The sequence below is a fragment of the Lagopus leucura genome, unplaced genomic scaffold, assembly GCF_019238085.1.
Source record: "Lagopus leucura isolate 7727_CA_CO unplaced genomic scaffold, USGS_WTPT01 Super-Scaffold_73, whole genome shotgun sequence".
Lineage (NCBI taxonomy): Eukaryota > Metazoa > Chordata > Aves > Galliformes > Phasianidae > Lagopus > Lagopus leucura.
The window spans coordinates 91,160,037-91,173,693 of NW_024962252.1; the positions used below are offsets into that span (position 1 = coordinate 91,160,037).

Genomic DNA, 13,657 nt, shown 5'->3' on the forward strand with positions numbered 1-13,657 from the left:
CGTGCAGGAGCTGTGGGCATGAGGCTGTGGCAGCTGGGGCTACTGGGCCTTGCTGGCGGCTGCTGAGGCCTGCTTTTCAGTAGTGCCCAACTGCAAAGCAAGGGACAACGGGCACAAGCTGGAACACAGCAAGTTCCATACAGACGTGAGGAAAAACTTTGTTACTTTTAGGGTAACAGAGCACTGGAACAGCTGCAAAGAGAGGCTGGGGAGTCCCTTTCACTGGGAATATTCAAGACCCACTAGGACACCTTCCTGTGTGATTTGCTGTAGGTTGCTGCTTTAGCGAGGGGTTGGACTCGGTGACAACCAGAGGTCCCTTCCAACCCCTGCAATTCTGTGATAAAACAGATGCTGCAGCAGAAGAGAGAGCTGGGTGGTATTGTACAATAGCAAACAGAATTAGAGTAACAGAAGAAACAAAAAATATGTTTTGAATTGATGTAAGCACAAATTCCAAATAGATGTTTTCATACATGCCTGTTCCAAGTGGCCAAATAGTGCAACTGAGACATAATGCATCATTTGGCACGTAGATAGATGCCATAACTCAGTGCAGGAATTCTTCCCTCTCTCTTCCTCTCTCACAGGCACACACAAACAATAAAGACACCACACAGCAGCTCTTTCACTGGACATGTATGTAGCTGACTAAGAGTAAACTGGCTGCAGCGCTGTAAATAAAACTATATGGCTTGACATGTACATCATGTACTGCGAATGAAGTGCAACGAAACAGACATCAAGTTTTGTACTTGTACAATAAAGAATAATAATCATTAAATATTGCAATACTATATCAGATGGAATGGAAAAACTTACTAATTGAGCAATCTAATGTTAAATAAACATACTAGTAAAAATCTTGGAAGATTTTTGGCTTGGCTTTAATGTGATAAGCCTCTGGTATTATACATTGCTTCAAAACTCATATCTTGCATTCTGCAGAAGGTAATGATAATTTACTATGCTAGGAATATGAAGAAACTTAGGACTGTGATGTTTATAACAGCAGTTTCATGTTAGAAATACTTGCCAAATGCAGCATATTAAGAAAGATTTTTTTTTTTAGATATAACAATTTATATAAATTGCCACTTATAGATTACTACATTATTCCTCTCAATTTAATAATTTGCTACTGCTCGGGTAAGAATGAAATCATTTCATTTTCAGTATGTAATCTAAAACTTTAACATACAGAATGTAGTCTAAATTTGCTTGAAATGAACTTACAAATTTAATAAATAATAAAAAAAGTAGCCATACAAATTAGCACCAGAATCACCTAGTGATTCTTAATCAGCCTTGACAAACATGCTTATTTTGAAATTCTAGCCTATTAACATACTTAAAATATCTAATAACAGAAAGAAAGTAAATGTGTCGGTTAGTATTTCCCGCATTAAAGAACTTAGGCTTCTATCTGTGCAATCCAAACTTCACCTGTGTCACTAAATCTACACCTGATTCGGGTCTCTGAAGTGCCAAAGCCAGCAGCAAAGCACTGGGATTTGGGCAGAATTTTGTCTAAGTATAAATCCAAAGGTGGGAAAATAAGTTTACCAAAGTAAATAGGAGGGATAAGATCTTCTAGCAAATCTATGCTTTAGATAGATTTATTGGTATACATGCCCAATAAACATGCCCATCAACAGTAGAAGAGCAGAGAGACATCTGTAGGTATTTTTGTATTATATTTGTAGATGCATTTGTGCATTTGCAGGTATTATTATATTGCCATACCTGATTAAAATCAAGCTACAACTTCCCTTTCCTATTCTGATAAACTTGCCTTGTTGCTGTAAATCAGCTTACCAACTTTTCTCAGTAGATCTCCCATAAATTCCTCTCATGTCTGGAAGAGATATACAAACTCTTTCCTAACAGTGACGATTAATGAAAGCAGAACAAATATATCTTAATTTTCAGACAACAGTCTGAATTGACAGCATCAGGAGCTCTAAAAATATGAATTTCATGATGAATGGATTTCCTTATTTTCGTTCAAGGAAGGAAGGCAAAATAAAAGAATGCGTGATCAAAACAAAAACTTCTGTGCAGTGACTTAATGTTGATGAATGTTCCACGGAATTCTAATAATGAAATTATTATTCATGTGATTTAAGACCAGAATAGACCTAACTTGATATTTTGTATAAAAAATACAGAATTATCCCAGGAACAGCATTTTGCTGTAAATGAACAACAGTCCCAATGCAGAAACAAAAAAAAACAACCGTGCCCTTCAATTTTTGAGAAAGTCTAATTTCTTTAGAGCATTGTATATAGTGCTAAAGCACAGAATAAAATAACAGTTAACATTCTTGGCTTATTTAAATTTCTGTTCCTAAAAAAAATGTATGCATGTGTGAGCAATCTAAATACACTAAAACTTCTCCTTTACAGCTACATCTGTTGATTTCCATTTTGGAGAAACCTACCTTTCTTCTCATTTAGAACACAGTACGTGAAACACATGTAAAGAAACCTGCAGAGGCTTTAAGTTTATCTTCAAATACTCAGCCATTCTACACTTAAAAAAGCCCTTACATGAAGTAATAACTGAAGCAATTTGGTAAAAAAAATTATTGAGAAATTCTTCAGAGAGCAATGAATACAGTGGTCTGAAAACTGCAATAGGTAAATGTTGATTCTTCTGGACAATAACACAATTCACGTTTGTACCAGTATTCAGCACCAACTGAAGTGTCAAACCAATAGTATCTTTTTCTCTTACAGCTGAAAGCAATCAAACAGATCAGTGCTTGCTGCCTGCTAAGTTTACAGGTGTTAATATTAGAACAGACTAACCTTTAGCCCTTCTACTTCGCTTTCCAACTGCTTGGAGTACTGCTCGCTCCGCTCTCGCAATTTCCTGTCTTTGGATGCCTCAGCAGCCGCAGCTTCAGCTTGGACTTCCAGCTACAAAAATACATGCATTTATTAATGGGCAGGGTTCTCTCCATTTTTTCAAAACCTATTTATGATTTTCAGGAAGAGAGACACAATTTCAACACTAACCTGGACACTTCAAATTCTTATGAAACAAAAATGGTATCGTTTAAAATAAGAAAAATTTAAAAGATTTACAAACAACATTAAAAAAATGTTTCATCAGAAAACCTTACACATAACTACTAGTTCATAAATTCTAAACTTACTACTTACTTCTTTCTTAAGTCTCTCTGTTCTGCGTAACTCTTGCCTTAAACTTTCTACTTTTTGCATCACCACTTCCATTTCTTCTTCCTTATCTCGGAGCTGGCGGGCAAGCTTTTGTTTTTGAGAGTGCAAGTCTGTCAGCCGCTCGTTCATCTCTGAGAACTCCTGCATTGCCAATTTCCGCTGGCTGTGTGCATCTTTCAGCTCTTTGGCTTGAGATTTTAATCTGTCACTAGACTCTGCCAGTTCCTACAGTTTAAAAAAAGAATTAAGTAATAAACCTAGAAAGCTGCAAGGCTAATTCTCTGGATGTGCATCTCAAACTTCTCCAAAGTAATGAGAAACTAGATACTCATTTATGTTGATAAATGCATCCACAATACAAACTGCGTGCTCCTATAAATCAGATTTTACTACGGAAGTCAGTTAAATTGCATAAACTTATGTGAAGTCTGAATTTGCTCCATTACTATAGGTTCAATACAAGCACTCACACTAAAATATAAAAAAGCCCTGCTGTCTTAAAAAACTTTATCTGCCCAGTTTTTCCATGAACTACTTAAAAATCAACAAAAAGTACTCAACTGATAAATAATGACAATTAACAAGTTTTTTGCATTAGTTGAATGGAAAACTCTTGTATGTGAGGGCTTCTGCTTTTGAAGCTTCTGAGAACTGATGCACATGGCAATTACGATTTTCACATACTATACCATAATATAAAATAGTACAGAATGTTTCAGATAATACAAAACAATGTGTTCAACAATAGTAAATGATAATTACCTTTTCACAAGAACCTACATAGAGAACACTGCTACTCCTATGGTGTAAATCTTTCACAAAACGTTCTTAGATCTGTGCTACTACACTATCAATGAAGGACCACAGCAGTTTATACGGTTTAATGGTGTTCAGCCAAAACAGAGATGAACAAAAAAAGCAAAGAAAAGTGAGTCTGAGAATGAAAAACGGGAGGAAGAAAGAATATTTGGCACCTATACAAATTTAACAGTTTTCTAAGCTTGTTAAAAGACATCCTAATCAGTATAAATTGCTTCAGAATGGTCTTTCTTAGACTACCTGACAGCACTCAAGATTTCAAGAACTTTATGAGTTAAAAGAAAGAATGAGAAATACAGATGGCAGGTCAACACTGAACATGGACTCTAAAATACTGGGCTAATACAAATCATGATGACAAAAAGCCTAACGTATTTTGTATCTGATTATGTTTGCAATGTGATTCAATCATGAACACAAAGCAGGCATGAAAGAGAGTACACACTAAATTAAAAATGAGGAATTGGTGATAGAGGAAAAAAAAAGTCAGTATTTGTTACAGTAGTTATTGCAAATCACTTTTCAAATCTTTATGTTTGGGAATTTTTTCACATTTCCCTTCTTGGAATGCTTCCATGCCACATCCCTAACAGCAAATTCTCAGCATTTTTTCCCTGCTGCAGTCTCACTCATACTTCAAATTAAATTATTTGTCTGGAATCGCTCTTCTCCATCTTTTAACCACTATAATTATCACCTCAGTCTAATACTACAAAACTTTCTTTGCAGCCATTCCAAATTTGCATCATTGTGTAGTTTATTACCTGGAATTAGTCACCCAGGACCACCCAACAATCATACACAAAATGCTTTAAACAGTGTCCTTGCCTTATAACAAGTCAGAAAGCAAAGTAGGTCACATTACACATTTATAATCTACTCATTAATTTTATATCTTAAAGTTATTTTAATCAAAATTAAAGCATAAAAATAGTCCTTAGGTTTTAGAATAGTCACTGACTAAGCACTTTACCTTGTTAAGATCTTCCCTCTCTTGCTTCAGCGTTCTAACCTGTTTCTCAAAAGCCTTTATTTGTCTGGAAGCATCGTCCAACTCCCGCCTTGCAGTGCTGGCCTCTTCTAGTTGCTGTTCTAGATGACCAGAATCTAGAAAAAGCAGCATATTTTAAATATGTTAAGGAGAAAGTCATCCCACAATAGCACTGCCTAGGTGTTTTAAAACTCCCTTCAGTATTTATTCTTGTCCCAACCACAAACTAAAGCAATTCTTATCTGATTTCAGAATAGGGAGCAAGTTGTTTCAACTACTCTAGTTGTTTTTAGCAGAACAGAAGCTCACAGATTACTGTAACGCAACACAAAAAATGACAACTTGTCATTTTACATTGTAACAATAAAACACACACAACTCTATTAAATATACACTTCCACATGACTTCAGCATTTGATTTGTGTGCACTGTGATGTTATATATAACACTCATTTTCTTACACCGTGTCTTAACTACAAGCAGCCTCTTTCCTCCACACAAACTCCTCCAGAAGGAACCAGCAAAAAATATCAGATCAGATCACTCAAGAGCTGGCAAAGTTTCTCCTGTTGATAGACTTAAAATTAACTTCAGAAGATTTTCCTTATTTTTAGCATGAAAACCACTTGTATTTATATGATATGCTTCATTACTACTATAAATGCAAGAAAACTACTATAGCCAGTTTCTTCCTGTCAATTATATTACAAAAATGCAATACTAAGGCAGAGATGAGTAACATCAAGGATTTTCAAATGTTCTAAAATAAAAAGTTGAAATGCGTAAAATATCAGAGAAAACTAAAAATTCTAATTAGTGTTTTCTTCCTAGGATTTCACTCAAAAACAGATATTGAAAGCAAGATATATGGTGAAAGTGGGTTTAATTCTCAGTTCTACGAAATCTGCAGACATTTTGCCTTCGATTTCAGTTGTAGTGGGAGTTCACACTACACATTTATCCATAGACCAGTAACTCAGCCATACTCTTAATACAAGCTTTTTACTACATTTTCACAAATGTACCCCTAAGAGATTGGCTCTTAGAGAAGTCAAATAGAAAAATACTTTTTTAATAGTTGCAATTCCTGAAACAAAAGAACTTTAAAAGGAAAAGAACACCATTATCTTGTCCTCATACAATTATTTGTTATTGTTTTAATTCATTGACTTTTATTAATGAAAAAGAGTGCATTTAAATGAGAGATGTAGCTTAGAGCTATAAATTATTAACTGCCTCCCTTATGTAGGTTTCTCTGAAGTCACCAGCAAAAAGAAAGTTTATATACGGCCCTGCTGAGCCAAGATAAATCTCTCTTCTGTGCATGACCTACTTTGTTCCATAGCTCTACTTTCTTCCTCTATTGCTGCCCTTTATATGTCTGGCAATGTTAAAGATTCCTCAGTTTTCTCCTATGTAACTTGCTGAACAAAAAAATACAACTTTGACCTCAAAAAGTGAAAGCATATGACTAGTGTCATTCCACAGAAAACCATAGAGACAAAAAAATGCTGTATTTTTCTAAGGTTCCTTGTTACAGTCTTGAATTTGACACAATTTCACATTATTTTTATTACCTTTTCAAATGGATGCTTACACCTACAATTCAAAATAAGGCAGTAAAAAGATTAAAGCTGGTTGTAGCTTATGAATACTACACAGCAATTTTCTGTTTAATCACTCTAGTTTTTGGTAACATTTTAGGTAACGTAAGCAAACGCCCTGTAGGAAGTTACTGCATTGCACTTAAGTGCTCAAGAGATAAGCCCAAACTATAAAGTTCAGCTCTGCACCTCAAATCTACCTTCTTAAAGTTCAACAGATCCAGGCTTGGAAGGCCATCCAGAAAGTCTGAAACTGGCTCCACTGAACTTGGAATCCAGACAGGATCATCATCTGGTTTGTGTCTGCCTTCTGTAGTTAGTTTTAATTAGTTTTAATATCTATCTCATAATCAGTTTTATTATCTATCTCATAAAAACAACATCAAAACAACCAACAACCAACCAACCAACCAACCACAAATCCGTCAGATCAAGTAAAACACTCTCTTTTTCCATTTTTATCAGATTACCTTGTATTAGTAAAAACTCAAGGCACAGATGCACTGTTAAATATATTGTCTGCACCAGTAAAGGCATTCAAGCACATACTGGAAAAGTTACAAAGTGACTGGATCAATTACATGACTCTGCATGTTGTTTATTTGATCACATTTTTCACTTTCAACCCCAAAATCAAAGGCATGGGTGTTTTGTAGGGCCAAATGTGGTATGAAAGAGAAAACACTCAGTGGACACTTACGGGGAAATCTTCTCAATATTAACTGCCTTTACCAGATATTGACTTCTTTTATATGTAGAAATGGTTGTCAGTTGTGTTCAAAAATGTTTCACACCTTGTCTTTGTTTTTCATCATTTGGAAGAATGAACAGATATCTGAGCTGCAGCTCAGCAAGTCAAAAGCAAAATATAATTGAAAGCTGACAGTGCCACTTTTCTAAGGAGCTGGTCTTCTGCAAAAGCTGTTCTAACAAATGTTGCTATTCTGTGATTCTAAGGAACCAAAAACAGAGAATTGATTCAGAATACAGATTTCCAATGATGCTATGCCCTTCATCATTACAGCAGCAACTACAGGGACTGGAAAGAAGTTTCACAATAACTTCTGTCCCAACACAGCATCTATATAGGTAAAATCCTCCCTGAGCTACTTCAGCAACGTTCACATTCAAAAGTAATACTTAAGACACAATGAAAAACTGTCAGAGAACATGCCAGAGAAGCTGTCCAAATGCACATCTATAACACAGTCCCTTTCAGACAATATAATTTTAGCAATATATAATCTATGCACTTCAACTGCAGTTCATAGTGTGCTTCTGCCCCATAACACAGCAGCAGAGTGTAAACACACTGAGTAATATTCAGAAGTTCTCTTTCTATGGGTGTCCCTGCTGGCATTCCTGACACTTTTAGAAAGTTTTTTCACAAGTACAAACCAAATTAACTCTTTCCTTGAGCCTTTCTCATTGGGTTTTCCCTTGCCACAGGTATGGGCATGTAAGTAGAGATCACAGAATCATAGAATAGAATCATAGAATTGCTCAAGTTGGAAAAGGCCTTCATGGAATCATAGAATCACCAAGGTTGGAAAAGACCTAAAAGATCACCCAGTCCAACCGTTCACCTATTCCCAATAGCTCCCACTAAACCATGTCCCTCAACACAACATCCAGCCTTTCCTTGAACACCCCCAGGCTCGGTGACTCCACCACCTCCCTGGGCATCCATTCCAGTGCCTGACCACCCTTTCTGAAAAGTAATACTTCCTGATGTCCAGCCTGAATCTCCCCTGCCGTAGCTTGAAACCATTCCCTCTGGTCCTATCACTAATGACACAAGAGAAGAGGCCGACCCCCAGCTCACTACAACCTCCCTCCCTTCAGGAAGTTATAGAGAGCAAAAGATTACTGAGTCCAACCACAACTTAACCATACTACCCTAACTAACATTAAGTAACCACCACTTGTGTCTGATTTTTCCCACATAAAATCCAGACATTTTCCTATCTAGGTTGACAAGAGAAATCAGATTCATCAAAATAACAAAATTATGTATCAGAAAATAAATTCTTAATTCCCAAGAATATGATCAAAATTTGAAAGCAAAATTGAGCAGAAAAGGAGATAATGAAAAAAAAATCAATTGATATTTAAAAAATAAATAAAGATCCATCCATCAGGCTGTCTTGGTTTTGGCTCAAACAAAGTTAATTTTCTTCCCAACATCCAGCATGGTGCTTTGCTTTGGATTTAGAATGAGAATAATGGTGATAACACAGATGTTTTAGTTACTACTGAGCAGCGCCTACACTAAGTCAAGGAGTTTTGAGCTGCTTGTGCTGCCCTGCACAGAGGTGCCTACAGGAGCACACTAAGCTGGAATGGGACAGACCCAGGATAGCTGACCCAAAAGGACCAAAGGAACGTCCCATACCATACAGTCATGCAGACATCTGGGGCAGCTGTCCAGGACATAGCTGTTGCTGGTGACTGGTTGGACAGGGATCAGTTGATGGTGAGCAACTGATTGTGCATCACTTGCTCACCTTATTTTTGTTAGTGCTTTGTTGTTGATCTTTTTTTTTTTTCTTTTCTCCTCTTTCTTTCTTTCTTATTAAACTGCCCTTATCTCAACCCAGGAGTTGAGCACTTGTCTTTTCAACTTTCTGGCCCATCCCACTGCAGGGGTGGGGAGTGAGCGAACAGCTGTGTGGTGTTTAGCTGTCTGCTAGGTTAAACCACAACACAAGCATTTTGCAGACAAACCGCAAAAAAAAGTACTAGATTCTTCTATACTCAGTATATAGTACTAGATATCTTCATTTCTCATGTTTACCTTCATAATCAAGAATCAACACCTTCCTCACCTCCAGGAAACACCTCACCTTTTGCATACAAAGCAAGAAGTACTAAGTTATGATGACTGTGACTTGTAAAAGGACAACAATGACTTTTGATACTGCAAACATAAACAAGTGCTCCATCTGCTCTTGCGTTACATTGTTGAGGGGAAAAAAAACAAGGTAATACAAATGAAAATTCTCAGGTAGTGCCTGATCATCCTTGAAAACTAGCAATACCACACTTTGAATTCAATAGAACTTCACTGCTAATAATAACAGCAGAAATCACTTAAACTTCCCTTCCCTCTTGTAATAAGAATTACTGAAGTACTGAGTATTAAGCTGAATTTGAAGAAAACACTGTATTAAAAGTGAAGGGTGTAATGAGAAGTAAAAATACACTGGGAAACTCTAGAAAAGGAAAACAAGCATTATCTTAGAGAAAAATAAGGTCACAATTCTTGCTTACTGTTACAGGTTTTACATTAATAACTTACCTGTTACCTGTTTCTTCAACTTTTCAATTTCTTCTTTCAAGCTTTTAATTTCTATATCTTTGCTTGCTGCAATTGGGCCATCCACTGTTGAATACTGAAGAGCCTGGACTGTCTGAGTGGACTCTAGAAAAAGACACAGGAGACAGGAACAGAGGTGGTCAGAAGGATGTTACTGATAAATGAAGATATAGCAAAAAACCCTCCGCTAGAGCATGTTAGATTTATGCTTTTAAGGCCATATCACAAATGTTAACATCTAACTCACAGACACAAAAGTTTAAATCAAAAATTATGATGAACATTTAAAAAAAAAAGCCTACAACTGCAAGTAAAATACGGCTTTTATTTTTCCAAATAACAGAGCACTATACACCTAAACTTAAGCATTTCTGTATTAAGACCTTTCCCTGTTCCCAGCAAGACAATGTCTTACTCCTGTAAAAAACTATGCATATCTACATATTAGGATTCTACAGTTTAAAATTTTGAATGGCTAAGTGCCAATTTTTCAGCATTTGTCAGGTGGACAAATTAAGTTCTTTCAGACACAGTGCAGAGACAGCATGTTTTAAGGAATTGCATTTGTGGGATATTTCAGGCATAAAGGCTATCAAATATTTAATTTGTCAACAGAAATAATAAAGAGATGTCTTTTCTGCTACAAGACATTCCAGGAGGTTTTGGCTGTTTCTTTTTTTTCCACAGGATAAACTGCTTCACAGAACTGCCGGCTAATTAGGTCAGAAGAATGACTGAAGCATCTTTTCATACCTTGCAGCTTTCTACTGAGTTCAAGCTTTTCCTGCTCTAGGCGTCTTATTCTCCTCTCGTAAGCTTCTGTTGCTAAACTGTCCTCCAAAGTTCTTTGAATGTTGGCATCAAGATCCATGGAGGGTGGTCCAGCTGTCAGTCTTAGACAGCTGCGGTCTGAAAGCACACTGGGAAAAAAAAGTTCAACAGTATTTGATTTTACAACAGGTCATCTTTAAAAAGAAGAACAAACAACAAAGCAAAACAAAAAAACAGTAAAGTTGTTTAGATTGTAAATAGCATGCAAATTCTTATTCAACGTATTTATACAATAAAATAACACTTGGTTAGTATTATTGTAAATTCATTTTTACCTACCATGACTGATCTCAGTGTATTTTCAACTCTGTGATTAAAAATGACTGTCACTGACAGCCCAAGTTAGCCAGATAGCAAAAAGTGACCTTCTAGACAGTTTATAAGATTTCAGAAACAGCTTGTTTTAAAATAATTTATGAAATTCTCCAAACACTTTTAATATAATAACTACAAAAAACGGTGTGAAATTTTCCTGTGAAAACCAGGGCATCTACATATCAAAAATAGGGTGAAACCCTGGCTCTGCATATAATCATGTACACTTGCTATGTATGTAAAAAATCCTTTTGACATCTACTGGTGATCTCACATTACCAGCATCAAGCATATGTGTTTGCAGAAGCATGGCTGGATTTTCAATAGCTGTAATCATTATTTATTTGTTTTCATCAGTGTTCATGGAAGAGTAATGGACTTTCTTGTTATTGTTTAATTTAGCAGCAGAGATGAACATAAATGCTACATAAATACCAACTATTGTTTCCATTCAGAGATACAGGAGTGTTAAATGACTCCAAATAAAACAGTTCTTTAATTCTTTTAAGCCAAGTTCCCCTCTGAATCCACACATCTACTGTTATCTTTGTCATACTCTTATGTGGTCAACTTCTTACACTCTCTGAAAAACACCACTCTCAACAGAACTCCCCTGTGCACAGTTGGTGACCTTTATACTGATGTAAATTTTACCTGCAGAGAGTTCATTCTTTTTGGACAAACTGCATTTCAGCTTATACTCTGTTAGTCTCCCCAGCAGACTACAATATTTAGTTATTTGTTTGCAGTGAGTATCAGAAAGAAACAGGAAATTCTGTAACTATCCTATGGATAATTTCAGAACTCTTACTTACCAGCTACTTGTATATGTGAAACCTACAAATGGTAAATGATGGCCAGAAAACGCAGTGTGTGATGGTGGAGGCATCGTCTCCTAGAAAAATGATAATTGAGAGAGTAATAATCCACTGACTATTAAAAAAAATCGAGTTTAATCATGTGTGAAGTGCCAGTGACAATTTCACATTAACTGGCTTCTCAGTTATCCTTACCTACAGCTCAAATATGAAACACACCACCTAAGTCTATCTATAATAGCATGAAATATGCAATATATATTATTTCATGCACGTTAGCACGAAAATGTTTTTCTAATTAAACAGGCTATCACTGGAGAAAAGCAGAATACAACAATTTTTAAAAGGCAATTAACTCCCTCCTTTTTCCAAGACGTTCTTAGCACATAGCATATCTTTTACTCCCTCTTTCACATCTCCCTTCTTCACTTTTCCTTTGTATTTTGTTTTTATTTCTCATAGATTTTAAGTTTCAGAAGCTTCTACATGAAGAACTTAAAGATTAAATTAATCATTGTAATCTATATGACAAACAGTCTTCAGTTATCACACAGGTATCCACATGGATTGCATTGGTTCTGATATCATCTCTAGTGATAAAGATGCAGGAATTTGAAAATAATATTTTTTTTTGCTGATTTTGGAGTAGATAGTTTAAAAAATACATACTTCCTACCATTTATGTGAATTCAAGTGTGTTACCATACTCACAACATTATAACTGAATCCAAGTCTGTCAAGCCAATGTCAATAAATGCCCTAAATGGAACAGTGAAAAGCTAAAAACCAACACAACTTAGGCTGCCTGGACAACACTGTTTTGTCCTCTTGTACACTTTTAACATACAATCATTGTCATGCATATAATTTTTCCATGCAATCACTATCTCTTTCCTCCAGGTAGAAAAACAACAACTATGGTTTTGCAGAGCTGCCTTTTACCTTCCCTACTGGGCATTCCTCATTTCCTGTTATGTCATTCAAACCTTCCAATGAATTCAAAAATAATAATTCTCATGTGCTTTTCTATGATGCTCACATCTGTAGTATACAACAGATGAATACAGTATACAATAGGTGAATATATAATAGTATACAAGTAGGTGAAACTTCCTCAGAAGATGCATATGAAAGATGGATGGGAAAACATTGCAAAGTCACACATGAAGAATTTGAGGTGACGAAACACGATATCCTGTCGTTGAAGCAAAAACGTACCATATCCCCTACCATGCAGTGCCTTAAGCTATTTCCCTCAGAGGTCCTGAGGTACAAGGTGTCAAAAGAAATGGTCAAAGTGTAACTTTCTCAAAACAATACAAAGCCCAACCTCATATGCAAATAACAGATTTCTGCATCCTTCAATAAATAAAAATGCATCTCCACAGAGAGAACAGAAGGCTTTTCTCAGATGCCAGAATCCCTACCATCTGGCAAAGGTCCTATTTAAAGGCATAGAAACACTAGGACTGTTAACAATCATCAGTTGCAAAATTTTTTTAGCAAAGGTAGAACTATTTATTTCTTACTGAGATTACAGTTACTGTATGGTTGTCCTGAAAATAAGGGCTGTTACTCTTTTCCTAAAGTTTCCTAAGCTCAACCTAAGTCAGAAAACAACCTCGAAAAAATTTTAGTCAGTATGAATTGAAATGAAATCTGGCAGAGAGATGGGCACTTACAAATAGAGTGCTACAATACAATGCATTATGCAAATAAAATACAAGTATCTGCAATGCTCTACTAGAAATAGTATCCCATAGGTGTGAAT

At 35.9% G+C, this 13,657-nt stretch overlaps 1 protein-coding gene across 9 annotated transcripts in view; it reads right to left on the reverse strand.

The window, feature by feature from the left end:
• The window catches only part of CDC42BPA (CDC42 binding protein kinase alpha), a 153,202-nt gene that overhangs the window by 58,523 nt on the left and 81,022 nt on the right, over positions 1 to 13,657 (reverse strand). For 7 of the 9 annotated variants that reach the window (XM_042876279.1, XM_042876248.1, XM_042876244.1 and 4 more), the window contains exons 9-14: positions 11,884 to 11,963; positions 10,676 to 10,842; positions 9,905 to 10,027; positions 4,982 to 5,115; positions 3,172 to 3,414; positions 2,815 to 2,925 (exon numbers count right to left, since the gene is read on the reverse strand). In XM_042876279.1, the coding sequence (XP_042732213.1) occupies positions 2,815 to 2,925; positions 3,172 to 3,414; positions 4,982 to 5,115; positions 9,905 to 10,027; positions 10,676 to 10,842; positions 11,884 to 11,963 (858 nt within the window). The remainder of the gene's footprint in view (positions 1 to 2,814; positions 2,926 to 3,171; positions 3,415 to 4,981; positions 5,116 to 9,904; positions 10,028 to 10,675; positions 10,843 to 11,883; positions 11,964 to 13,657) is intronic. The other 2 variants (XM_042876263.1, XM_042876289.1) reach the window with 1 other exon arrangement.